Source organism: Podarcis raffonei, chromosome 5, assembly GCF_027172205.1.
Source record: "Podarcis raffonei isolate rPodRaf1 chromosome 5, rPodRaf1.pri, whole genome shotgun sequence".
In the NCBI taxonomy this organism is placed as follows: Eukaryota; Metazoa; Chordata; class Lepidosauria; order Squamata; family Lacertidae; genus Podarcis; species Podarcis raffonei.
Genome location: NC_070606.1, coordinates 6,542,314 through 6,569,973, shown reverse-complemented (window position 1 = coordinate 6,569,973; position 27,660 = coordinate 6,542,314). Strand labels below are relative to the sequence as shown.

General features: G+C 44.7%; 1 protein-coding gene across 1 annotated transcript in view; it reads left to right on the top strand.

Moving 5' to 3' along the window:
* SEMA3D (semaphorin 3D) overlaps positions 1–27,660 on the top strand; it is a 192,611-nt gene that overhangs the window by 88,202 nt on the left and 76,749 nt on the right. Inside the window, exons 7-8 of the mRNA XM_053387700.1 lie at positions 12,859–12,987; positions 20,013–20,155. Of these exons, the coding sequence (XP_053243675.1) occupies positions 12,859–12,987; positions 20,013–20,155 (272 nt within the window). The remainder of the gene's footprint in view (positions 1–12,858; positions 12,988–20,012; positions 20,156–27,660) is intronic.

Below are 27,660 nucleotides of genomic sequence, written 5' to 3'. Positions count from 1 at the left end.
TTCCCACTCATCATAGTATAAGAAGAACATTCAGTTTAAAACCTGGTGTTGCATATTGGCTGAGTGACTCTTATGAACCAGGAAGTTCCCTTTCCTGTAATGAACCTGCTATATGGCAAACTAAGACTCAGTCCACTTTCTTCCCCCTCTCCAGTCTCCAGCATTAGGCTAATAATGGCAACCTTCTTTTGCAAGGTTGTCGTAAGGATTACAATGCACGCACTTGAAAGCTGTCTATAAATAAATGCCAAAATACCTACATGAAGAAATATACCTCTGAATACCAGTTGCTAGAAACTGCAGGAGGAATGGGAGTCATCAACTAGATAAGCCACTGGCACGATCCAGCAAGCTTTTTATTGGTTTTTAGTATTTTGGTGAAAAATCCTAGGTAAAATTAAAAAGGATAATTCCTTGGATGATTAAGATCCAGGTTTGGGGCAACTGCTCTTTGGTGAGAGAGCCCTAGCGGAGATTTGAAATCACAAAATATGCAGCAAAATACAATGCAGGAATATAGACTGTTAGAGCTTTGAAATATAAGTTGCTTCCTGCTTCCCTTAGCATAGAAAGGGACCACATGTTTGGTAAGTTAAAACCTCTTACAAACTCTTCAAAGCTCAGATACATGTGCTTTTTCACACAACATTCAGAAAGGACAGGCAGTAAAACGTATGTTCCAAAGTAGCAAGAGTTTTAAAATTATTTGTATTGAAATATAAAAATGGCTTACTTAAGCCGTGCACTCCAGTTTAGACCTCTTTGCTGGTAGGGTTCACATGGTGGACTGGGAGAACCAAGAGTTTGGTAGCCCTTCCTCCCAAGGTAGGGGGGTGACCTAGCCTGGCAGGACAGCTTACTCTATGGTCTTAACCCCTTATGCATTAATTAGAGTTACCGTATTTTTCGCCCTATAGGATGCACCGGCCCATAGGACGCACCTAGATTTTGGGGGGGGGGGAATAAAGGGAAAAAAATATATTTTCCCGCCCCAGCCCCGCGCCTGAGCTTCCCCCGACGCCAGCCCCCAGAACGGGACCCAGAGCAATGCCGAAGCTGCGTGCAGCTTTGGCATGGCTCTGGGAGCTTGCGGGGCTGGAGGAGGGGGAAGCCCGAGCTTCCCCAGCCCCCAGAACGGGACCCAGAGCGATGCCGAAGCTGCGTGCAGCTTTGGCATGGCTCTGGGAGCTTGCGGGGCTGGAGGAGGGGGAAGCCCCCCTCCAGCCTTCTAACCAAGTCGGGGGACAGCAGGAAAGGTGCACTGCGCCTCCCGCTGTCCCCCAAGTTTGCGGGGCTGGCGACGGGGAGAAGCAGGCTTCAGCGAAAGCCTGCATTCGCCCCATAGGACGCACACACATTTCCCCTTCATTTTTGGAGGGGAAAAAGTGCGTCCTATAGGGCGAAAAATACGGTAAGCATGTTGGTTATATCAGCCTGTATATCCTACACTCTTCTATGGTTATTATGACCTGCTTCCAGTCAACTCTGAGCTAGAGCAATACTATGCAGCATCATATGGAACAATTATCCAATTTATTTGAAGTTAAAAAAAAAAGGTAAAAGGTAAAGCACCCGTGGATGGTTAAGTCCAGTCAATGGGGTGCGGTGCTCATCTTGCTTCAGGCTGAGGGAGCTGGTTTTTGTCTTCAGACAGCTTTTCTGGGTCATGTGGCCAGCATGACTAAAATGCTTCTGGTGCAACAGGACACTGTGACAGAAGCCAGAGTGCATGGAAATGCTGTCTACCTTCCCAGCACAGTGGTACCTGTTTATCTACTTGCACTGGTGTACTTTCGAACTGCTAGGTTGGCAGTGTTGGCTGTTTGCAGTATGGTAACGCTGCAGAGAGCTTGCTGGGGAGACCATGCATTAAAAAGTAAAGGACTCAAAAATAACTTAAACTAGGTTTTAATAAGAAAAACAAAAACTCCTTTTACACTAAGTACATTAACAACCAAACCAGACCCAACCACCAACCCATCCCCCAGGGTAATGGGAGAGCTAGGTGCTGCTCCTTATATACTACACCCAAATGCTGACACACCTTAATCAAATACAACTCAGCAGCACCTGCTATGCTTCACAGCTGTAAAGCTGGGTCTCGTTATCTTACTCTGGCCCTTGCTCTGGCCCCTTAAAGACATACACATTGGGTGGAACAATGATGAACCTTTACATTTAAAGAAACCATTCAACATTTCCCCTGCGGTTCATCATTGTGGAACAAAAACATAAAGCATACTTTGTACATGTTTTTCATGTGTAACCTTCGGAAGTGCTTTTGTAAAAATGTCTGCAATTTGATTATCACCTGGAACATATTCAAATACAATCATTTCGTCAGCAATTAGTTTCTTTACAAACTGTAAACGTAACCTTAAGACTCTAGTGCGCTGCGTATTGGTCTCTGAACACAGGATAGCAAGTCCGCTCTGGGAATCAAGGTAAACTTTTACTGGTAGTGTTACTTGCATCTGTAGGTCTGCAAATACTTGCAGATACCATTCTACATCACGAGTGGCCTGAACGCATGCACATAATTCACTCTCTGTTGTGGAGAGACAAATAATGGTTTGTGTCTGGGACTTCCATTCAAATGGACAACCGTTATAACAAAACACCATACGAGACACACCCCTGCAATTATTTTGTTCCACTGCATGAGATGCATCGCAGAAAATTTCAAAACCTTTGTCAATACATGTTGTAAACTGCAACCTATAATGTTTGGTATGTTTAAGATACATTACCACTCTCTTAAGAGCAGAGAAACATTGCTTAGTGGGCTTTTCCACATTGTGATGCATCTTTTAACAAAAGCTTAACTGTTTCATATTTTACACTTGGTGAATAACACAAATCATAATCTTCGCCTAGAATTTGTTGAAAACCCCAGCAACTAATCTTGCTTTGTACCTTACAACTTCATTTTTGTCATTCATTTTAACTCTATAAACCCATTTTGAATCAATAAGTCTCATATCTGGGGTTTGTGGTACAAGAGACCAAGTGTTATGCTCTTTTAAAGAAGCTAACTCAGAGTTCATAGCTTTATACCAATTTGCAGCTTGTTGCTTAGGTAATTTCTGAACATCATTGTAGGTTTTTGGCTCAAAAACTGCCTTATTGGCATACACAGTATTAAAATGTTCATCTGCAAAACGTTGTGGCTTCTGTCTCTTTCTATCTGAACGTCTCAGTCCGGAAGGAGAGTCAGACTCCTCAGACTTAATGGGACTAAGTGAACCACTAGTTTCAGGTTGTAAATCATTGTCAGATTGAAGAGATGCCTGTAGGCTAAGCTCACGATCAGAAAACTCAAGAGAATCTAACCTCCCCTTGGGTGCCTGTGACTTTAAATCATCAAACAAATCAGATTCAACAGACTTTTTGTCTTTTTCCATTAATTCAGAAGCACCATTTCCTGCTGCTGCTTCTTCTTCCTCTTCTTCCTCAGTATTATCTATACCATCAGTATCTTGGAAGACAGCAACTCCATTCCAATTTACAGTTTGTATCATGCTTCTGGTAATATGAAATTTGCCAGTTGCTGGTATGTAAATTCTGTACGCCCCCTGCTGGTAGCCCATTAATTTCCCCTGGACACTACGTTCACCCAATTTCTGCTTAGCGGGATAATGCATAATTACATCTGAACCCCAAATGCGTAGGTATTTCAGATTAGGGCGTTTTTTAAACAGCTTCTCATAGGGGGTGACATCTAAACCAGAATGATAACTGCGATTTCTAACATAACAAAACGCATTAAGCGCTTCAGCCCAAAAGTCTTTGGGCAGATTAGCATCGTGTAGATACGTTTTAACCCCTGCCTGTAGGTCACGCTGCACAACTTCAACAAGCCCATTTTGCCAGGGACTTCGGGGGCAAGATAACTCATGAGTAGTCCCCTGCGCTTCCAGGAATTTCTCAAAATCCTCAGAAACAAATTCTCCACCCCGGTCAGAAAACAGGTTCTTAATTGATTTGTTAAAGTGCGTTTTTACCCAGTTGCAAAAAACTTTGTACTTCTCAAATGCTTGGGACTTCTCAGCTATTGCGTAAGTCCAACAATATCTACTATACTGGTCTATCAGAGTAAGCCAGTACTTAGAACCTCCTAATGATGGTGGGAGTGGCCCAACTAAATCACAATGTACACGCTCAAATGGCTCATTTACTTTCCTATCTGAGCACCTACCCTTGCGTGCAACCTTAATCTTATTCTTGCAACAGGATAGACATTGCATAAAGAATTTACATGGTTTTAAGTTGAGGCCATTAACAATATTCTTTGTCTTAATTACATCAGCAAAATTCAGGTGTCCCAGAATTCTGTGCGCCTCATGGACACACCCGGAATGTGGCCTTACATTCCTCAACCCCTGGCTTGACTGTGCTGCTCTGCAATTTATAGGCGATTGGGAGTAGGTGCGAAAATACAGTCTATATAAACCATCAGATTCCCGGGCATATAATAGACGTTTGTTCCCTTTGAAAAACTCACACATTGACTTTAAGAAACGCACAGTTATGCCTTGACGAGCAAAACACCTTACTGATAATAAATTGTCCACTGACGGGCAGTAAATGCAGTTCGCTATTGTAATGTTTAAAGAGTCAAGTTTAACAGTACCCCTGCCAAGCGACTGCAAGACTTGTGAATTGGCTAAATGTACATTACCAATTTCCTCTTCGAAAGAAATAAACAAGCTTCGATCGTTGCAAATATGCTGAGATGCTCCTGAGTCCACAACAAAAGACTTCCACTTGGCACGTTTAAGTCTTTTACGATCTGTTGTCCTAGCATGGAAAACTCGCGGCTCGTTTCTGTCTCTACTATACGATGTCGGCTGCTGGGCTGACAACCGTGACTGACGAACAGAAACAGGCTTGGGAGTACTTTGCTTTCTTTTGGATCTGCAGTCCTTTGCAAAATGTCCTTGTTTATTGCAGAACCAACAACGCTTTGCAGCTTTAAATGCAGTTGTATCACCACAGGTTTGCATATGGCGTTCCTCATTCTTTCTGGAAATAGGAGTGCTTATGGCACAAGCCTCCCTTCTATCCAACTCGCCCATTAATCTTGCCGTTACCCCTTCCACAGTTAATTGTGCTGGTGGAACAGCAGATATCTGGCTAGCTATACCATCAAAGTCCTCATTAAGGGAACATAGAATGATAAAAACATACTGAATATCAGGTATGTCCATGTCCCTTCGAATTAATTCGCCGCGTATTGCCTCCAGACATCTCAAGTGTGCTGCCAAATCACCACCAGGCTGCAACTTCGTCTGGTACAACTGCTTGAAAAATGTCAATGCAGATGCTGACTCTTTTCTAACATGCACTGCTGCAAGACTGTCCCACATTTCTTTGGCAGTTTTCTTATTTCTTATATAGACTACTTGCTGGTCACTGACTGCCAAATTAATTATCGCCCTGGCTTTTGCATCTCCTTTCGACCAAGCATTAGTCACAGGGTCAGGAGGGTCATCAGTTACATAGGTCCATACTTCTCTAGAGGTCAAAAGCACCTCCACCCGAAAAGACCATAAACTATAGTTCTCATCTGTTAGCTGTGGGAAGACCAGAGCCTTCTCAGCTTCAGGAACCCGGTCAACCATTCTGGAACTCTTCCAGACCCACAGAACTACGCTAACAGGAGAAGGAGTTTTCAAACCTTTCTCAGAGTCCAAAAATATGCAGTCATCCACTCAGCAGCTGGGCCCATAACCAAAGATGTTGGCTGTTTGCAGTATGGTAACGCTGCAGAGAGCTTGCTGGGGAGACCATGCATTAAAAAGTAAAGGACTCAAAAATAACTTAAACTAGGTTTTAATAAGAAAAACAAAAACTCCTTTTACACTAAGTACATTAACAACCAAACCAGACCCAACCACCAACCCATCCCCCAGGGTAATGGGAGAGCTAGGTGCTGCTCCTTATATACTACACCCAAATGCTGACACACCTTAATCAAATACAACTCAGCAGCACCTGCTATGCTTCACAGCTGTAAAGCTGGGTCTCGTTATCTTACTCTGGCCCTTGCTCTGGCCCCTTAAAGACATACACATTGGGTGGAACAATGATGAACCTTTACATTTAAAGAAACCATTCAACAGGCAGAAGCTGGGACAGAGCAATATGAGCTCACCCCGTCTTGGGGATTCGAACCGCTGACCTTCCGCTTGGCAAGCCCAAGAGGCTCAGTGGTTTAGACCACAATGCCACCTCCCATCCCATGTATTTGAATGTATTTTAAGAACATGCCTGTCATAATCAACATAGCCAGTTTTTCAAGCTCCTTCATTTATGCCGTATTTGTGTATGCATTTCTCTCTGGGCTTCTCCACCCTGACCTTTCCTCATCGCTTTCCAGGCACAGGCCATGCTGTAAAGCTCCATTTCTGAGTACTCTTTTCCGCCTCCAGAGCAGTCTCCATGAAAACCCGCTCTTCAAAGCTGAACTGGAGCAACCAGCAATCCAAGGAAAACCAGATTTGCCATTTTTCGCGCTCCAGCTTTAAAGAGAGGGTTTTCATGAGAAAAGCTCCAGGGCAAAAAAGAAAGAAAGAAAATAGAAATTACTCGGAGCTTCAAAGCATGGACCTGTGCCTGGAAGCGAGCAAAAGTAAAGTGTGGACAAGCCCTAAGGGACACACATTCACTTGCAGAAAGACCTGTTTCTTACTAGGGCTGAGTGAAAACAACTCCCCCAAATTCTCTACTCTATTTGTAGGTGGCACAATTAGGGTGAGTGGGAATTTGTCAAATAGATTGGGGGGGCTGATATTTTCTTCCTCTGAGGTATTTTGGCTCCCTCAATGTAGAATGAAACCCTTTTTAGCTCACATTGTGGAATGAAGGATTTGGTCAGAAAATCGTTTTTCTGAGAAATTTCAACACAACCATGTTTACAAAAATGGCTGCTAACCTAGCCCCACTTACCTGGAAGTAATGAAGTCACTGAAAGGAATAGGACCTACTTCTGAGTAGACATGATTAAACTTGCACTGTAAGACATGACATGAATGTACAATACCGCCCAGTCTTCTTCCTGCCTTTGAATCGTAGCTTTGAGTAGAGTCAGATACTCGCTGTCATGCACTGTAAGACTAATTCCTCTGTTTCTGCATGTACTTTGGCTATCTTTGTCACAGTTATTGTTTCTGAGCACCTCCACATTTCCATTACTTGTCCATCAAGTTGTATGCCTTACAGAAGATAAGAGAGATCCACCCTGGCATTCTGACTTGTGCCAAAAGAGAAGTTTCTTTGAAGGATTGGTCACAGTGTATTTATAAAAAGAATATGACTAATGTTCACCCTTTATTCTCGGATAACGAGATTGATGATTCCTATTGCCTGACCCTGCTGAGGTCCCAGACTTCCATTATTAAAAAACAGCAACAATAGGACTTGTCTGTCTTGGAATGTTTTACCTCTTTTAAATGACCCTAAAGCATTCTTTAAAGACAGCTTGGAAAATTCCCCTAGTCTCCCTTTTCTTTGATACAAAGGCAATGATTTATTACAGAATTAAGCAATGTTCTAAGAAACATTGCTGCACCTTTGAAATGTCACAAGGAGAGGGTGCATCAATAGCTGAGTTGGTGGAAGCTTAATATATCTAACAATGAATCTGTTCTACGAACAGAGTCCACTTTTAGGATGTGTCCAAGTGCCCAGGGCTCAAATTGCAAACCCTGTGGCCAGAGACTCCAGGGAGGTGGGTTTTTAAGGACACCTACCAACCAAGAGACGCGGGTGGCGCTGTGGGTAAAACCTCAGTGCCTAGGACTTGCTGATCGTATGGTCGGTGGTTTGAATCCCCGCGGCGGGGTGAGCTCCCGTCGTTCAGTCCCAGCTCCTGCCCACCTAGCAGTTCAAAAGCACTCTTACGTGCAAGTAGATAAATAGGTACCGTTTTATAGTGGGAAGGTAAACGGCGTTTCCGTGTGCTGCGCTGGTGCTGGCTTGCCAGCGGCAGCTTCGTCACGCTGGCCACGTGACCCGGAAGTGTCTTTGGACAGCGCCGGCTCACGGCCTCTTGAGCGAGATGAGCATGCAACCCTAGAGTCGGACACGACTGGCCCGTACGGGCAGGGGTACCTTTACCTTTACCTTACCAACCAAGGCAAGATTTAAGCGAAGGGAGGTGGAGCCAGATGGAAACTGGCAGTTTAGAGAACTGAACCAACTATGTCAGGCACCCCATGAGCCATACCCAGGGATCACCTTCCTATATCAGTACAAATCTACATCTGAGTTACAGCAGGGAAGGGATTCAAAGAAAATGTGAAAAATAGGCAGGAGGAATGCGCAACAACCTGGTCAAAGGCAACCATCAATGCAGATATTTTACAGGTGAGAATCACTGCAGTTGAGAGAGAAACCATTTTCCCAAAGGCAGCCAAGAGATAATAATAATTAACAATAATGATAAACAGTCTTAATGAACAAGTTGCGCCAGCACTCTTAAACATAAAGTTTCATTTTAGAGCAGGGGAACATCAAGGCTCAGAGATATGCAACTTGTCCATTGATCAGTCAATTAAAAATAGGCATGAGAACATAACATGACCTGTTGAATCAGGTCAAAGGCCCATCATCCCTAGCATAAGACCCTACCAGATGCCTATGGGAAGACCGCAAGCAGAACTTGAGGGCAACAGCATTCTTCCTCATTGGAATTCCTGGTACTATGGTTTTTTTGTTACCGGATAATTGAGATCCAGAAATCCTGTATGATCTTCTGTCCACTTTCTGCACACAGCCATGGTAAGGCTTTAGCCCCCTTCAGGTCAGATGAGAATTGTGGTGTAACATCTGCTCCTTCTCCCTTGATTGGCAGGTGATCTGAGCACTTTGGGGTTGGCCAGGGAAACTGACAGCTTTCAGTTCAAGCTTCCGCTCAGGAGCCATTGAAAATCCACTGCTTCTGTACCACCAGCAAAGGGTGGGAAACAGGGCTCATTCTGTGCCAGGATTTGGGTACAGAATCATCATATCCTAGGCCAGGCCAGCTGAAATCAAAAGCTCTCTGCATGGCAACTGTTTTATTATTGTGCAGTGGCTCATGGTGTGGTTTGCTCCGCTTTCTCCACATCGCCACAAACATTTGGAAAGGCAGGCTCTCATGCTTTAGATGGAATTGGTGCAGCAGCTTTCTGCCACCACTTAGACTTGGAGCAACTTAAAGCAGACTCCAATGTGGCAGTGCCAAAGAGCAAAGGCAGCCTTTAATCTCCAGCTCTTTCTATGTGGGAAAGCTTACCGCAGGAGTGGCAAGAACAAGAGAGGCTCCTTGGCAAATACATTGTTTAGAGGCAGGGCCCAGGATGAATGGGCTGGTTCCTGATTTTGCTGTCTTCATTCATCATGCCCGCTCTTCTGAGGCACACGCATGGACACAGCTTGCAGGGGCCAGATGCAAAGGGGAAGAGGGGTGGATTGTCATGGGCAAGGATCCCTACCCTTTCTGAAGATTTGAAGGATGGAGAACACAGGGAGACAGTCAGCAATGTGTCCCCTTCTTAGAGACTTCATGGAAGAAGATGGAATCCCAAGGAACAGTGGCTGTATCAACAGAAATGTAGTGTCCCAATCAAGGGAAGTAATATTCTGCCTTGGTCAGACCACACCTGTTCTGGGCGCCACAAGGATGTTGACAAGCTGGAACGTGTGCAAAGGAGGGCAACCAACATGAACAAGGGTCTGGAAACCAAGCCTTATGAGGAATGATTGGGAGTGTTTAGCCTGGACGAGAGGAGACCAGAGCCGTCTTTCCCATAGTGGTGCATTGTGCCAGGGTGCCGGCCTCTCAGGGGCGCCCCAGTGAGTGGGGGAGCTGCGCGGCTTTGCCGGTGGCCTCCCGTTTCCCTGCATGCCCACCAGCTGCGCCCCGTCAACCATATGTCTGGCGGGCATGCAGCTTGCTTCCCAAGCCTCCATGGGAGGAGAGCGATCCCTGCAGAGGCTTTGCATGGAAGCTGCGCCCAACCAACTATATGGCTGGCAGTGGGCAGCTTGCCCCCCCCCACTATCCGTGTTAATTTGGGGGTGCTGGGTGGATATTTGCACCCCAGCGCCGCATCTGCTAAAGATGGCCCTGGAGGAGACTGAGAGGAGATATGATAGGCATCTTCAAATATCTCAAGGGCTGTCACGTGGAAGAGGGAACACACTTTTTTCCTCTCCTGCTCTGGAGGGTAGGACTCAGACCAATGGCTTCAAGTTACAAGAAAGGAGATTCCAGCAAACATCAGGAAGAACTTTCTGATAGTAAGAGCTGTTTGATAGTGGAACAGACTCCCTTGGGAGGTTGTGGATTCTCCTTCCTTGGAGGTTTATAAGCAGAGGTTGGATGGCCATCTGTCATGTCTGCTTTAGCTGAGATTCCAGCATTGCACGGGATTGCACTATGATTCTATGACAAAACTGTATCTCCTCAAATTCAAATCTTCTATACAACTATTAACGGTACCTTCAGTTTTTCCCCAATGAACATGGTGGATGTGTCTACAGGGACTGTAGAAATGGCTTCCAATTGTTGTTGATTGTATATGTTTCTCTGTGAAATCTGCAACTAGAGAGGGTCTTCTTCCTGCTCCCTACACACACACACACACACACACACACGAGAGAGAGAGAGAGAGAGAGAGAGAGAGAGAGAGAGAGAGAGACTTTTCTCTCTTAATGAATCTCTTTGGGCTTTCCTTGGAGTGCCCTCAGCTGTTTTATCTGAGACTGAACTCCTGCAGTCACTTCAGATGCCCTTTAGGGGAAGTTTGGCAGCAATGGCACCTAGGAATCCTTTGGAAGAATCACACGGAGAAAAGCTGATGTGTGAGCCAACGTTTGAAAGGGAAGGACACTGTAATGGTGCAAAATGGAAATAAATCTGGAAATGACTTAAATGAACATTATCCCTTTTTTGGAAACTCGCTTGACAAAGTGCACCCAAACAACTTAACTGATGCACGCAAGCACATCGCTTCTTACGTATGCCACTGTTATTTCACTGTTCCATGTTCTCTGTCTTCTAACAATCCACAATCTCCATGCTCTTCATAGGAGCTAACAGGCATGCAGGAGATCAAAGAACAAGCCAAGTGCTGAAAGGTCCTTGTCACCAGAGGTTAAAGCAAGATGGGCTGTTTCTTTTAACCCTTTTATCAGTCACTGAGCATGTCTGTCAGTTAGCAGACATTAATTACACCATTCATTCTTCATCACGACTCCTACCTTTCAGAATGTGTTGTGATCACTGCACAAAGGACTTGTGTCATCTGAAAATGGGGAAATTAAAAAACACACTCTTCTGTTTGTTTTTAATAATAATAATAATAATAATAATAATAATAAGCAGACTGTATACACATAAAGCATACTTTGTTTTATCAAATTTCTATAGACACCATTAGATGTAATGCTAAAACCATGACTGATGCTGAAAACAGCCTCTGGCGATCTCCCCCCCTCTTCCTTTCTATACTATCTGGAAGAGTTTGCCTTGCGCTCTGACATTCTGCATTCTTCCTCCCCTCTCCATATCATCGCCTCCAGTCGCAGAGAAGGGTACAGGACCAGATAAGTTTTGTTAAATATTGCATGGGGAAGGGGAGATAAAATGCACAGCTAGTGCTTTGTATGTCAGCCACATGTTTACAATCACATCTGGTTTGGCCCTAAATCAAGGATTTGGACATTTTCACATTGATTTTTTAAAAAAAGTGTTTTGAAGTTGTTTGTTCAGCTATTATAGACAGTGCGTACGGAAGTTGGTAATCTCAGGTGTCCACAGATGTCAAACGGTGTTGGAATAATTTGAAAACAATGAGGTCAAATGCATATAGAAAAATAAGCAGAGACAGAGGATTTGCTTGGTAGGAATACTGCATGCAAATCATGTTTTGGATAGTGTAACAAGCTCACAGCTATTGAACGGAGGGCTGTCTGTCTTCCTGTCACTTGATGCAATAATTAAAAAGCTCACAAGTCTTCTGCTTTAAAGTGCTGCTCCTGGTTTTCAGTATCAGCTGATGCAAGTGAATTTGTAGATGGATTCGGAATGCTGTCTGAACAGAACCTCTGGATACGGAAATGGCAACGTTCCTTCAATGTCTGATTTGCCCTTGATTTCCCCCAGATGTTGTTAGACTACAACTCCCATCATCCCTGAGCTCTGGCCTTGCTAGCTAGGGGTGATGGGAGTTGTAGTTCAACAACATCTGGGGACCCACAGGTTGAGAAAGGCTGGAACAAAACAGCACCACACACGTGAACAAAGCACCCACAGGTTAAGTGGAGCCCTGAGATTTGCAAAAGCATGTAAATCTTACATGCTTCTGCAAATCTTTTTTTTAAAAAGTCTATTAAGTGGGAGAAACTCCTGAAACATCCCAATAGTGTGATCCGAGTGTGCCTAGCTGCCACAGAGTGCAGAATGTGGCTGGGTTTTGGGGAGCTGTGGGGCGCGAAGCAGACTGGAATGGAGAAGGGGCATGGCTGATGGAATGGCACACTGCAACATTTTGTTGCAACTGCCACTTGCTCCTCTAAATTTCAGATTCAAGGGACCTACAATGGAAGGCCATCCCCTCCACTCTCCAGCTTTGAGCATTTGGCTGCCCACTGGAATGCTGGAGTAACTGAGCAATCTAGGCAGGTTGGTTTTTTAAAAATGAAAGTAAAGTTTTTGGCTCCAGGGAGGAGAAAAAACAACAACATTTGCAATGGTTCTGAGATCACAGGCCTACATGCCTCTTTTGAGATTGTCTACAAAATAAGAGCAACCACTGTCTGCATACCTTAATCCTAAATAATGTGTTTCTGTTTGTTTTCCATTTGTAGATGAATATCTGTACTCTGGAACGGCCTCTGATTTCCTTGGCAAAGACACTGCTTTAACACGTTCTTTGGGTTCGTCACAAGACCACCATTACATCCGGACTGATATTTCAGAACATTACTGGCTCAGTGGTAAGAGAACTAAGCGTGTGTCACTAGGGAACGCACAGTCTCTGTTTTTGAGCCCAGAAACCTGTTTTACTGCATAGTCTAGTTGTCATCTATACAACTGCAGATGCAGACATCCTGACGTATTTCCTTCTGTTGCATTCAAGGCCACAACCCAACCCTCTGCAGGTGCTCTGATGAACACCTGGCACTTCTGTACAGGGCAGTTCCATGTTTGGAATAGATATGTGTATATGCGTAACTGTTTGTGCCACTGCAGCCAACAAATTACCATTGAAATTTACATCTCTAGCTCTGCAGAAATATCAAGAAGCCATAAAATCCTGGCCTAGGAAAGCAGCTTGGAATGCAAAGCCCACACTTCATTAGGTACCTTGATCTAAGGCAGATTTGATGCTCATTGGCAGAGTAGCCCTGGCATCTCCAGTTAGAGCTGGGAATATTCCCTTCCTGCAACCCTGGTTGTTAGTCACTGGTTACACAATTGCTGAGCAACATGGAGCGATGGTCTGCCCCAAAATAAGGCAGCTTCTTATGTTCCAGTTTTGCCTAGGCAGGCAGGTACCCTAGGAAAACAGAATGTGCAGCAAAGTTAGACATGTGTGTTCTAATCTGGAGTTTTCCAAATAAACCTGGCTGCAGGCTTCCAGATGCGGGTGGGGCTTGGCTGTACTTCTCTGTTCTTACACCCAAACATTCCTCCTCAATTTTCCATGCATGCAGTATGCTGCATAGGCGGTATGCATGCAGATGTTTTATACCCACACATCTAATTGAAACGAAAACAAGCAAACAAAAACAGAAACTGTGCAAGAGCAAACACCACCGGCCTCAATTATCATGCCTCACAATGGGCGAAATGGAAGCTTGTGTTGTTGTTTGGGGTGGGGTGTTGCAATTTCAATTTGCATTTTTTTAAAAAATGTTAATCCTGCAGTCTTCAGCAAGAGTGATATTTATTTGCCTTGCGTGTATAAGGCTTCTGCAAAAATGACAACGAGGTTCTTCACAAGATCTGTGAAGTAGTAGCAGCGGTAGCATTTTTTTTCATTAATGTATGTAATAGAGGAGGGAGAAAGGTTATTTTCTGCTGCTCCAGAGAAGCGGACACGGAGCAATGAATCCAAACTACAAGAAAGAAGATTCCACCTAAACATTAGGAGGAACTTCCTGACAGTAAGAGCTGTTTGACAGTGGAATTTGCTGCCAAGGAGTGTGGTGGAGTCTCCTCCTTTGGAGGTCTTTAAGCAGAGGCTTGACAACCATATGTCAGGAGTGCTCTGATGGTGTTTCCTGCTTGGCAGGGGGTTGGACTCGATGGCCCTTGTGGTCTCTTCCAACTCTTCTATGATTCTATGATTCTAAGAATATTGCTCCCTTCTCCCTTCTCTGCCCTTCCTGCAGGAGCCCAGCAGGGCTTTGGGTAAAGTAGTTGATCTGGCTTCACTTTTTACTGGCACCACCCACCCAATTTAGGAATGCAGCCTTCATGTATGTCTTTTAAACAGTTAATTTTAGATCAAAACCAGTTATCTGTATCTCTCTGAAACACTGAGGTTGAAATCCAATCTCCTTAGATAGGAACATCTCTCTTTTGGACCATAAAGGTACATTTCATGCCTGCAAAAAGCAGTTTAAATACCACTAAGGGGAACATTAGGGACGCGGGTGGCGCTGTGGGTTAAAGCCTCAGCGCCTAGGACTTGCCGATCGAAAGGTCGGCGGTTCGAATCCCCGTGGCGGGGTGCGCTCCCGCTGCTCGGTCCCAGCACCTGCCAACCTAGCAGTTTGAAAGCACACCAGTGCAAGTAGATAAATAGGTACCGCTCCAGCGGGAAGGTAAACGGCGTTTCCGTGCGTTGCTCTGGTTCGCCAGAAGCGGCTTAGTCATGCTGGCCACATGACCCGGAAGCTGTACGCCGGCTCCCTCGGCCAGTAAAGCGAGATGAGCGCCGCAACCCCAGAGTCGGTCACGACTGGACCTAATGGTCAGGGGTCCCTTTACCTTTACCTTAAATGGAAGTACTGCTTTTCCTTTCCTAATAAGATAATTTTTAAACACTAGTGAACGCTTTTAAAAATCACCACATGCACACACACACATATACACACACTCTCGAGCAATACCCCAAACCACAGACACAGATTTAAAGACACATTTTATACACAGTCCGTCAACCGGATATTTAAATGTGTTTCTTTTGGCCATTAATTGTCTCCTCCATGGAGGACCTGGCTTCCCATAATTCAGGGTTACTGTGCGGTTGTGATGGATGACTTGCAAAGCAAAGATCTCCTGACCAAAAGAACATGGTGACTTCCCAGCAATGCACAGAAGGACCATTGTATGCCTTGCAGCCTTCAGCAAGACAATGCCCTGCTTTTTGAATTCTCACTCCCTGGCAAACTTCATTGTATTTCTGTGCACTGATCCTGTATCCTAGGCCCTGCTTAATGGCAAGATATGAAGCCACCCCTGGCGGTGTCCCATCTTTTTGTCACTGAGCTCTTTTCTTGCACAAATCTGATAGAAATCATCGGAAGTTGATCTGAGTGCGGAAGCCCCCTGCCGTAGCAGACCCATGGTGGCTGTGCTGCTGGCCTAAGTAGTCAGAAGGGGATGGCAGGAATAGCCTCCCTGAAAGGTCACAGTGATACTTGCCTGAGAAATAGCTCCATGCAAGCAAGTGAAGAGAAATAGGAATTGGAAGCAGCTTTGGAGCTTTTGGAGAAAGGTAGCAGAAAAGAGAACTGAAGGCGAGACTATCTGTATGTCTGCCCTGGAATGAAGAAAGAATCAGGGAAGAGGTGAAGGACAACCTTTGAGGACACAGGGAAGCATTATAGCAACAACTAGATGGAGCAACTGAAACAATGTCCCCTCCCCAGCCTCCCTCTCTTTCACGGTGGTGCCGGAGTGAGCCTCTTGGGCTTGTTGATCAGAAGGTCAGCAGTTCGAATCCCTGTAACAGAGTGAGCTCCCATCGCTCTGTCCCAGCTCTTGCCAATCTAGCACTTCGAAAGCATGCCAGTGCAAGTAGATAAATAGATACCACTGAGGCGGGAAGGTAAATGGTGTTTCTGTGCACTCTGGTTTTTGTCACAATGTCCCGCTGCACAAGAAACGGTTTAGTCATGCTGGCCACATGACCCGGAAAGCTGTCTGCGGACAAATGCCAGCGAGTTGAGTGCCGTAACCCCGTAGTCACCTTTGACTGGACTTAACCGTCCAGGGGTCCTTTACCTTTTTGCCTTTACTGTGGCAGGCACACAGTCTAAAGAAGATATAGTTGTGGCACAGATGCGATTGCAAATCTGCTCCCCTTGACTGCCTCTTGGGTCACACCAAGACCATGGAGAGGGGGACGTCACTTCAGAAGTCCTTTTGGAGGGGAAGCACTAGCAAGGGAACTGTTACATCGTGTAATACGTATTTCTCATTGGCTGTTGGGAATGCGGAGATGTTTCCTGGCTTCACCATTTAGTATTTTTGAACATGGACCTTTAGGGAGCAGGTGCTTTCATCCAGTGTTGCTTTGCTGCTTGTTGCTTGTGGTTTCGGCACAGGAAGGCTGCATGAGAAGCCTGGCCTTGGCTCTGATAGAGTTCTCGATCCTGTTGGACTGCCTGGTTGTGGGATTCTTATGGGCCACGTCTCTCTGGGTCATCCTATCGAGCTGAGGCAGACATCCATGTGTTGCACAGATGTAGGAGCCAGCCATTGGGGAACCGCACTGCAAAGGGAACCATATTAATTGGTTTCAAATGCATTTGAAAGCAAGACATCGGCTTAGAGCTGGACATTGTTAGAGCTCCTTTAGCTTTGACCATTGTCCCTAATGGACGGGACTGATTGGAGTTGCATCTGGCATCAGGCAGAGAGCACCAGGTTTCCACTCCTGGCTTGAATGCCAAAATATTCATATGGTGCCATGAAGACTTTTCACAGAAGAAATGAGTGTTTCATTAGTATATTATAGTTCAGGCTTCCTTTCTTCAAAGAGATGATTGAGGATGGTCCATGTGGTGGCAGTGGGAATTGTATTTTATCCCTCGTAACAACCCAGTGAGGTAGGTTAGACAAAGGAATAGGATCTCATCCAAGGATCTTACCCATTGAACTTCACAGCTGAGTCGAATTACTTTTTTCTTTTTGAAAGGATTTTAAATTTGAACCCAGGTCTCAGTCTCTAAGCACACTGGCCTATTCTGTTCTCTTCTGTTCTGTGTCTGTTAGTGTGTCTGAAATCTGACAGAATGTCTTAAGTCGAATGCTTTTAGAATTTGTGTTATTCTGTTAAAGTTCAAGAGATTCCCAAAATTGCTTTCTCAATGTAATCATGTTTCACTCCAACAAAAAGACCACTATTAAAATTGACGTAAAGTTTGTATTTTCTGGGTGTTCTGGTGTCAAGAAATTGGCTGATGATAGTATTACAATTAAAGAAAACACAGACACATAAATATACACACACACTAAAGATTAAACCACCCATTCTTGCTTTGGCCTTCCATGAAAAATGGTGCACACTTAAGTAATTGTGCAATTAGTATTAAATTGCTTATATAGGAATGAGACAGCTTTCCCCCTTTTCAACTATATTCTCAGCTGAATAGTTCACTTCACTGCAAGGAAAACTCCACAGCTTAGTGGAAGAGAACAAAAACTCCCATGTTCTGTTAACCCGCATTTCCAATTAAAAGGATCCTAAGTATCAGGCAATAGGTCAGAGACTTCTCCCAGAACTGACCTTGCTGAGCAATGATCTGAATCAGCAGAGGGAAATTTCTTAGGGAAAGAACTTCTTGCTTATAGTGGCAGGTCTCAGAAGGACCAGTCCTTTCCCAGGTCTCAGAAGGACCAGTCCTTTCTCAGGTCTCAGAAGGACCAGTCCTTTCCCAGGTCTCAGAAGGACCAGTCCTTTCCCAGGCTTTTAAAAGATGCTGAGGCCCTGTTATTTTATTGACTTAAAGGTGTTTATAAGCGGCTTACTATTTTAAAATCTCTGAACAACATAAAAGCAATAAACTTCACCAGTAAAACAAAAATGCCGCACAAACCCAGTAAAACAGTTGTATAAAAGCGCATACAAACAAAGAAAAGTTGGAATTCCAGGAAGTCAAAGCAATAAAAATGTAATGGGGGATGCTTCACCTGCTGTATTTATGTTATTGTATTATTGCATTTCTGTGTTGGGGGGGGGGAAGAGACAACAGCCTACCTCCCTTGCCTGAGCTCTGCCTCATATCCTTCTGGGACTTGAAAAGATGTCGTAGTCATCAGACAGATGGCTGTGTGGGAGCAAAGTGTGCTCAAACTCACAACCCTGAGATTAAGAGTCTTGTCTGGTACAAGACATAACTTTTGTGTTCCAAAACTCTGTTATGGGGCTGTGGTGGAACTAAAATGGAAGACTGTGCAAGCTTCTTCACAGTAAGTGATGCTTGCGACCTATAGAGTGTCCCTGTGCGGGATAATGAAAACACCAAGAAATTCTGAGAGCTCAGAGTCTCCACTCTCAGAGCAACCTGCCTTATTGGTCTTTGCACGGGACGCGGGTGGCGCTGTGGGTAAAACCTCAGTGCCTAGGACTTGCCGATCGTATAGTCGGCGGTTCAAATCCCCGCGGCGGGGTGAGCTCCCGTCGTTCGGTCCCAGCTCCTGCCCACCTAGCAGTTCGAAAGCACCCCTAAGTGCAAGTAGATAAATAGGTACCGCTTTATAGCGGGAAGGTGAACAGCGTTTCCGTGTGCTGCGCTGGTGCTGGCTCGCCAGAGCAGCTTCGTCATGCTGGCCACGTGACCCGGAAGTGTCTCCGGACAGCACTGGCCCCTGGCCTCTTAAGTGAGATGGGCGCACAACCCTAGAGTCGGACACGACTGGCCCGTACGGGCAGGGGTACCTTTACCTTTTACCTATGCGAGCCTGTATACTCAGACACAAGTCCTACTGAGTTCCATGAAACTTACTTACTCCCATGTAAGTGTGTATAACATTGCAGCCTCCCTGCTCTAATCTTACTCCTCTGAACCATTTTCTGCTGGGAGTGATACTGAGTAATATGTTTCTCCTATTGCAGATTGCAGCAGAATTGATGTTACAGGTGGCTGCCTGTTGTGCCTCTGCATGAGTCTTTGCCTTGGCTTTACCTCCTCCTCCTGATTTGCACAGAGATGTAGTGGAGCTTACATTAGCCCTTTCTTTAAAAGTGATGTGCATTGCCAACATTGATTCATTTTAAAAACCGTTTAAGCATGGTCTTGGGACTCTTGCTCAAACACTTGTAAAAGGAGGGAGCTTGCTTCCATGGGAAAGAAGCCAAGAATGTGTGAGGGCGCATTCACACAGACACACTGGCAGTGAGTTTAAATGCACACCAGAAGCCATGTCCACACCATGCTCTGGATGACAAATCATATTGACATAGTATGCATGCATGCTGGTCCAGTTCATGCAAACAGGAGTGAATCTGGCCTAAATGACAAAATGCTTGCAGATGAATGAGTGGTTTCCTATGGTAGCAAGCCAGGATGACTGAATGATCCTGGTGGTTAACAGTATGACAATGTTACATTTGACTTCCATTCTTTTGTGTCATGGCTGGCATTGCATTAGAATCAGAAGTGTAAGACGAATTCAGATTGTTCAATGAGGAATTCACCTAGGGCAAGTGTGGGGAAACTTTAGGTTCTCCCGCTGTTGCTGAACTACAGATTCCATCAGCTCCAGCAGTCTTGGCCAATGGCCAGGGGTGATGAGAGTTTTAGTTCACAACGTCTGAAGGGCCAGAGGTTCACCACACTTGACTTCAGAGAAAGAAGAGGTGAAGAGCACATAATCCCACCACCCAGGGATGGAGAAAACTGTGGCCTTCCAGACATTGGATGGATTCCAACTGCTCCATCAATGTGGTTCAGGGTAGGAAGTCTTCCTTCTGCACCAGCTTCAGTGTCTTGTGTCATCTCATAGGAGTTAGAAAACACAGATCAATGCAGTTACAATGTTTGGTATTTTGGGTGTCTTTTAGGAGCAAAGTTTATTGGACTCTTCCCTATCCCGGACACGTATAATCCAGACGATGACAAAATCTATTTCTTTTTCCGAGAAGTTTCTCAAGATAGCAGCACCTCTGACAAAACCATCCTTTCCCGAGTTGGCCGAGTCTGTAAGGTGAGCAATGAGAATATATGCAAAACTCACTCTCTAGTTTTGTTTCCTCGATAAATATTAATTGCCCAAGGGAGGAAATAACTTTCCTCCAAGTACTGTCTAGGCTACCTACAATAATATGGATTACTAATGGAGTCTCACATTCTCTCAACTGGTCCTGCACTGTTGGTTTGATAAGCCAGCTGTGAGTTTGGAATTCTTATATTTTCACAGTTGATAATGAAGTTAAATAGTAGCCAGTTTAATTACCTGCCTCTGAATAGTGAGACTCTCATTCTACATTCACAAATCACCGCTAACCCAAACAAACTAATCCACTCCTGTTTTTTTTTAGTTCTCCAGTATGTATTCGCTATTGCTTTCCCCCCATAGCATTTGGTCTGTGTTCTTTCACCCATTCATCACCTTCTGCTCCAGTATATTATTTCCCAGAATTCAAAGGGCTGTGCGGAGCTGCTCTTATATTTTCCTTGCCTGAAACAACCTGGCCTGCAGGTTTGTGGTACTCTCACACTTTCTGGTTCCATCCACATTATTTATTATGGCTAGAATCCCAAGAACAGGGCTCTGGGCTTGTGTTTCTCAAGCAGCAAACGACTGCCACCATCACATGAGAAACCACTTTTGAAACTGGAGGGAATTTCCGAAGGAGATGACATTGCGGGGAGGGTCAGCTGTTTAAAAACCTGGGTATGTTCAAGCTTTTGGGTGTGCCTGAAATAGCGCTTTGAATCCCAGCCAATATTTATACACTGCATGCTCTGCCCGGAGGGACCCAAGCCAAGGTATGAGCTTTAATGCACAACAGGTATCCCGGAACAAAAGAACTGCAAAACGCAAATATGACCAAGCACTGTAAAATAAGTTTAAAGTCAACAGTCAATGACAACAGTAGTCAATCAATAACCATCCCAGGTAGAAATCTCAGCAGCCATCAATGAAATACCCTTTTGAACACTAATTAAAACATATTTTTAAAAGGAGATTGCTTGCAGACCAAGGAAGTCATCAGCCCTTTGTGGCTTAGGGCCCTCGTATTTATGGGACAGCATCTCCTGGTATGCCCCACAGAGGACCTTAAGGTCCATGGATAACCATAGTTTAGAGGTCCCGGGCCCTAAGGAAGTCAGACTATCCTCCACCAGGGCCTTTTCAGTGATGGCTCTCACCTGGTGGAATGCTCTGTCCCATGAGAGTAGGTCGCTGCAATATTTAACCTCCTTCCGTCGGGCCTGCAAGACAGAGCTATTCCGCCTGGCCTTTAATTTGAATTCAGCCTGATCTTTTATCTCCCTTCTCTTCCCTCCCCCTTCCCCTTTTATGAAAATCACCCGCTCTGAGACCCCACAGTTAATTCTCCCCTGGCTTCCTCACTGGCCCAAGTTCAGCCAGCTAGCCCTGGTGATTATCTAATGCTTATTTCCCCTAAATTGATTTATGAATTTTGAATTTTATTAATTTTTTTCCCTTCCAGTAGCACCTTAAAGACCAACTAAGTTAGTTCTTGGTATGAGCTTTCGTGTGCATGCACACTTCTTCAGATACAAAATTCTTCAGAATTTTATTGTAATTCATGTTTTTATACTGTATTTTATGCTGCTTATACAATTAAGAGTTTTAAATTTGTTATTAGCCGCCCTGAGGCCGGTTTTTGAACCGGGAAGAGCGTGGTATAAATAATTTATTATTATTAATTTTATTATTATTATTATTATTATTACTATTATTATTATTATTATCAGGTGGATGCCCTTTGGGAATGTGTTTCACAGTGCCTTGCCAGGGCAGTGTTCCACACTGGTTGCCATGGCAAATAAAGTGTTGTTCTTTCATCATTGTCTTGCTCCTTCCCCTCTCAACTTCTTGGAATATACATGCTGCTAAAGGAAACACAGGCCAAACATAGATAAATAAAGCAAGGAGAAAGGTGGCTATCAGTTTCACAATGTAAGAGAAAGGCAACTGACAGCTGTACTGTCCTCTAACTTCCTTTGCTCTCTTCTGGAAAGAGCTTCCATGATTGCTACTCACAGCAAGCCTTGAGCTCCTGCACTCCCTCCTCTAGTGCCCCAGGGTGACCTAGAGGACACCAGAAACTCCCACTGATAATTAGCCATAGTTTATTATGTCATCCAGAACATAAGCTGACTGTTCATAGAATCATAGAATCATAGAGTTGGAAGAGACCACAAGGGCCATCGAGTCCAACCCCCTGCCAAGCAGGAAACACCATCAGAGCACTCCTGACATATGGTTGTCAAGCCTCTGCTTAAAGACCTCCGAAGAAGGAGACTCCACCACACTCCTTGACAGCAAATTCCACTGTCGAACAGCTCTTACTGTCAGGAAGTTCTTCCTAATGTTTAGGTGGAATCTTCTTTCCTGCAGTTTGGATCCATTGCTCCGTGTCCGCTTCTCTGGAACAGCAGAAAACAACCTTTCTCCCTCCTCTATATGACATCCTTTTATATATTTGAACATGGCTATCATATCACCCCTTAACCTCCTCTTCTCCAGGCTAAACATGCCCAGCTCCCTTAGCCGTTCCTCATAAGGCATCGTTTCCAGGCCTTTGACCATTTTGGTTGCCCTCCTCTGGACACGTTCCAGTTTGTCAGTGTCCTTCTTGAACTGTGGCGCCCAGAACTGGACACAGTACTCCAGGTGAGGTCTGACCAGAGCAGAATACAGTGGCACTATTACTTCCCTTGATCTAGATGCTATACTCCTATTGATGCAGCCCAGAATTGCATTGGCTTTTTTAGCTGCCGCGTCACACTGTTGGCTCATGTCAAGTTTGTGGTCAACCAAGACTCCTAGATCCTTTTCACATGTACTGCTCTCAAGCCACGTGTCACCCATCTTGTATTTGTGCCTCTCATTTTTTTTGCCCAAGTGCAATACTTTACATTTTTCCCTGTTAAAATTCATCTTGTTTGTTTTGGCCCAGTTCTCCAATCTGTCAGGGTCGTTTTGAAGTGTGATCCTGTCCTCTGGGGTGTTAGCCACCCCTCCCAGTTTGGTGTCATCTGCAAATTTGATCAGGATGCCCTTGACTCCATCATCCAAGTCGTTGATAAAGATGTTGAATAAGACCGGGCCCAAGACAGAACCCTGTGGCACCCCACTAGTCACAAATGGTGTCATAAATGGTGGTGAGGTTCAGTTAACCATCGTTAACCACCATTTGTCAAGTTTTGAACAACACAAGAAGTTGTGGTTCACCTGAAGTCAAAACAAAAGCACCCAGCCTCCTCGTGGGGATGTTAGAGAGGAAGGGAAATTGTACTGGCACAAGGCTGGCAAAGGCTCAGCCTCATAATCCAAAATGGTGGGTTTTCTTTGTGTCCAAACCAGCCCAGATACTGTCCGAACAGCTCAACTTAAGGTCAGCACTTTCATCGGCTGGAATTTTTCTCCCTGCGGCAGGTGAAAGTTTAACTGGCACCTCCTTCCTTCTATGAAAGAGCAGTGATGGGAAACGCTTCGCCAATTCCATGTCTGTCTTTGTGACCTTTTAAGGATGCAGGATCTCTGCCAGAAAAAAGGGGGTGGGTACCTTAGTGGTAGTTTTATGAAGATAAAGCAAGATAAGGATTGTACAGAATTTGTCACACGGATTTTAATAACATATTCAAATTCATGCCAGGATCTGACTGCTGAGACTATAGCTCAGCTACAAAGTGTGTACTTTGCATATGTAGGGCATCTAGTTCAAGCCTTGACTCAGCTAAAGAAGCTCAAGATATGGGGAAGAGATTGACTGTAGACTCTCCAGAGTGGGAAACATTTTTCATCCCGGGGGGCGGGGGCAACATCCGTCTGTGGAAAACCTTGGGAGGGGGAACCTTCAAGGTTGGAACAGTGCTTTTTTCCCCTAAAAAAAATGTTTAGGGCTACTCTCGATGAAATACCACCCCTCAATGAGGCCAGACTTAGATTCACAAAACGTTTAGGGGTCCCCTCAGAAAAAAGCACTTGGTTTGACTCTGCATAAGGCAGCTTTATTGCAAGACTCTTTGTTGCCCCCCCCCTCAAAAAATTAAGAAGGGGTTGGATCTAGGGATGGATGGAATGAATTTATTTCTGCTGTGGGTCACACACTGTACAGCTGCAATCGCTCTGCTCCTTTTGACCCTGTCACTCTTAGCTTGAGAGTGAGGCCTGCCTGCCTCGAACCTCTCTAGCTGAACAGATTGAGGGATCATTTGCAGTTGTGTGTGTGGGAGGCAGCTCCCTGGTCTAAGAATGGACCGAACTGAGCACAACCATTGAGGGGAAAGGGTTAAACGGCGTAACCAAGTTGACATCAGGGCTTTACGGATGCTGTCCCTCTGGGTCAAACATCTGTCAACGTTTTCATCTTACCCAGTGATTAGAGGATTCAGATGTCCTGTAGTATTGCGTGGGTTTCTTTCAGCATTTCTAATTTTGAGAAAATTATTTTTTAATTTGTATTATTTTGACTCATGCTTCTTTCTTTTCTTTTAAAAAAAGAACCATCAAACCGCTCCCGCCCCCCCTGATTTTGGTTGCATCATTTTTCATTCTGCATATCACCTAGGGGATAGTGTTATAAATTGGGAGGAAGTTCTTTCAACGTCCACGGTCAGACCGAAATGCATAATTTGTCATGACAAGTGGCATTTCTGATATTTTGCTTTTCTTTTCTTAAAGACGTTATCAGCTGCTTATCTGCAGTAGCTGGCATTTCTTCGTCTGCGTGGGGGGAAACTAGAATGTTCCCACTAATATCAAATGAAGTGCAGCCAATGTCTTGGCTTTGTTTTGTGTTTTCCCCTCCCGGTAGGATTAAGCGTAGAAAATATAAAAAAAATTAACTGGCAAATACAGAGCTGGTGCCATAACCTGTGAATGGTGTTTGCACATTTAAATAAGGGTAGGTGACTCATGGAATCGTAGAATCACAGAACCGTAGAGTTGACGGGGACCCTGAGGGCCATCTATGTCTAAGCTTCTCCTGTTTCTTGCCACTTTCTGCCCATTTCCCCAGGCCAGGAAGGATGGAGTTTGGAAGAGGAGCTGTTGCTTCAGACTGACAGGGTGTCCTGATCAAATTTGCAGATGACACCAAACTGGGAGGGGTGGCTAACACCCCAGAGGACAGGATCACACTTCAAAACGACCTTGACATATTAGAGAAGTGGGCCAAAACAAACAAGATGAATTTTAACAGGGAGAAATGTAAAGTATTGCACTTGGGCAAAAAAAATGAGAGGCACAAATACAAAATGGGTGACACCTGGCTTGAGAGCAGTACATGTGGAAAGGATCTAGGAGTCTTGGTTGATCACAAACTTGACATGAGCCAACAGTGTGATGCGGCAGCTAAAAAAGCCAATGCAATTCTGGGCTGCATCAATAGGAGTATAGCATATAGATCAAGGGAAGTAATAGTGCCACTGTATTCTGCTCTGGTCAGACCTCACCTGGAGTACTGTGTCCAGTTCTGGGCACCACAGTTCAAGAAGGACACTGACAAACTGGAACATGTCCAGAGGAGGGCAACCAAAATGGTCAAAGGCCTGGAAACGATGCCTTATGAGGAACGGCTAAGGGAGCTGGGCATGTTTAGCCTGGAGAAGAGGAGGTTAAGGGGTGATATGATAGCCATGTTCAAATATATAAAAGGATGTCACATAGAGGAGGGAGAAAGGTTGTTTTCTGCTGCTCCAGAGAAGCGGACACGGAGCAATGGTTCCAAACTACAAGAAAGAAGATTCCACCTAAACATTAGGAAGAACTTCCTGACAGTAAGAGCTGTTCGACAGTGGAATTTGCTGCCAAGGAGTGTGGTGGAGTCTCCTTCTTTGGAGGTCTTTAAGCAGAGGCTTGACAACCATATGTCAGGAGTGCTCTGATGGTGTTTCCTGCTTGGCAGGGGGTTGGACTCGATGGCCCTTGTGGTCTCTTCCAACTCTATGATTCTATGACAGCTGCTTATCAAGGAGGTGGAGACTCCACCCCTTTCTGGCTCTCAGCCAGGCCCTGATCCTGGCAGGTGCTTCCATGTTCTTCTCTGTTCTCACCCTGTCCCCGTTCACTTCACTCACACTGAGGCAAATGGAGAGACTGATTTTACCAGTCAGGAACAGTGACCAAGGGTCTGGTAAAACCTCTCTCTTATCTACTCACACTCATGTTTAAACCGAGGCACCGGCCAATGGGAGGGAGCCACTTCAGTTCATAGGGGAAGAGCTCAGCCTACTCCTCTGTTGCTCTTCTTGGATCACATGGAAATGTCAGTGGAGAGCCAGCACTGCTCACTCTTTTAGTCATTCTACACATGAGGGACCCTGTTTAAAATCAGTTGCCAAGCAGGGCTTTACTAAATTCCAAATAGATTGGGTCTATCGCTTTGCTTGTTTTTGTCTGCAGAAATGACTATTGCAGATACAGTGGTACCTCGGGTTACATATGCTTCAGGTTACAGACTCCGCTAACCCAGAAATAATACCTCGGGTTAAGTACTTTGCTTCAGGATGAGAACAGAAATCGTGCAGTGGCGGTGCGGCAGCAGCGGGAGGCCCCATTAGCTAAAGTGGTGCTTCAGCTCAAGAACAGTTTCAGGTTAAGAACGGACCTCCAGAACGAATTAATTACATAACCAGAGGTACCACTGTATTAATATTGTGCAGTTTGAAGTACAGTTGGATGCATGAAAACTGACTCCTTTTTGGAAATGAAACATTATTAAGGCCCATGCGTTTAATTAAAACTTTACTTTAAGAACTGTCTTCAAAACAAAATGAAAACATCAAATGATACAGCCAAACAATTCCATAAGACACGTGCCAGTCCAAGGCATAGACTCAGCATCTTACAAAATATGAAATAATTTCAACAGACCTGGAAGCAGAGGTCTGTCTCTCCCCGCAGCTTTGCATTGCAGCTTGCATCCTGCCTGAGGCTGTTTACCTGGACAGCTATTTACACATCCTTACTTTCACAGAGCCTGGGAATAAGGAAAACAAGGCAATTCCCTTCAAAATGGCGAATTTGCAATTCAATACTTCTCTTGTGATCTAAGGTTAAACATTCATGTGTTAGCTTGCAGAAAACAATGGCAGTTAATTATCACCTCAGCTAGAGCTCAGAAACCCTTAGAATACTGCAGTGGAATTTCTCCAGAGTTAGCAGTACAGTGGTCCTTCGGGTTAAGAACTTAATTCATTCCAGAGGTCCGTTCTTAACAGTTCTTAACCTGAGGCACGCTTTTGCTAATGGGGCCTCCTGCTGCCACTGCGCTGCTGGTGCATGATTTCCGTTCTTATCCTGGGGCAAAGTTCTTAATCTGAAGCAACCACCTCCTGGTTAGCAGAGTTTGTTACCTGAAGCATCTGTAACCCGAGTAATACATATTTAGGCATTTTCCATTTATGTGTCAATTAAACAATAATACTTCACATCAACTGTCTTCTCAAATGATCCTGACATGAAACATGATCCCATTGCATTCGTAGCAAAGTCACATCCTATGAGAT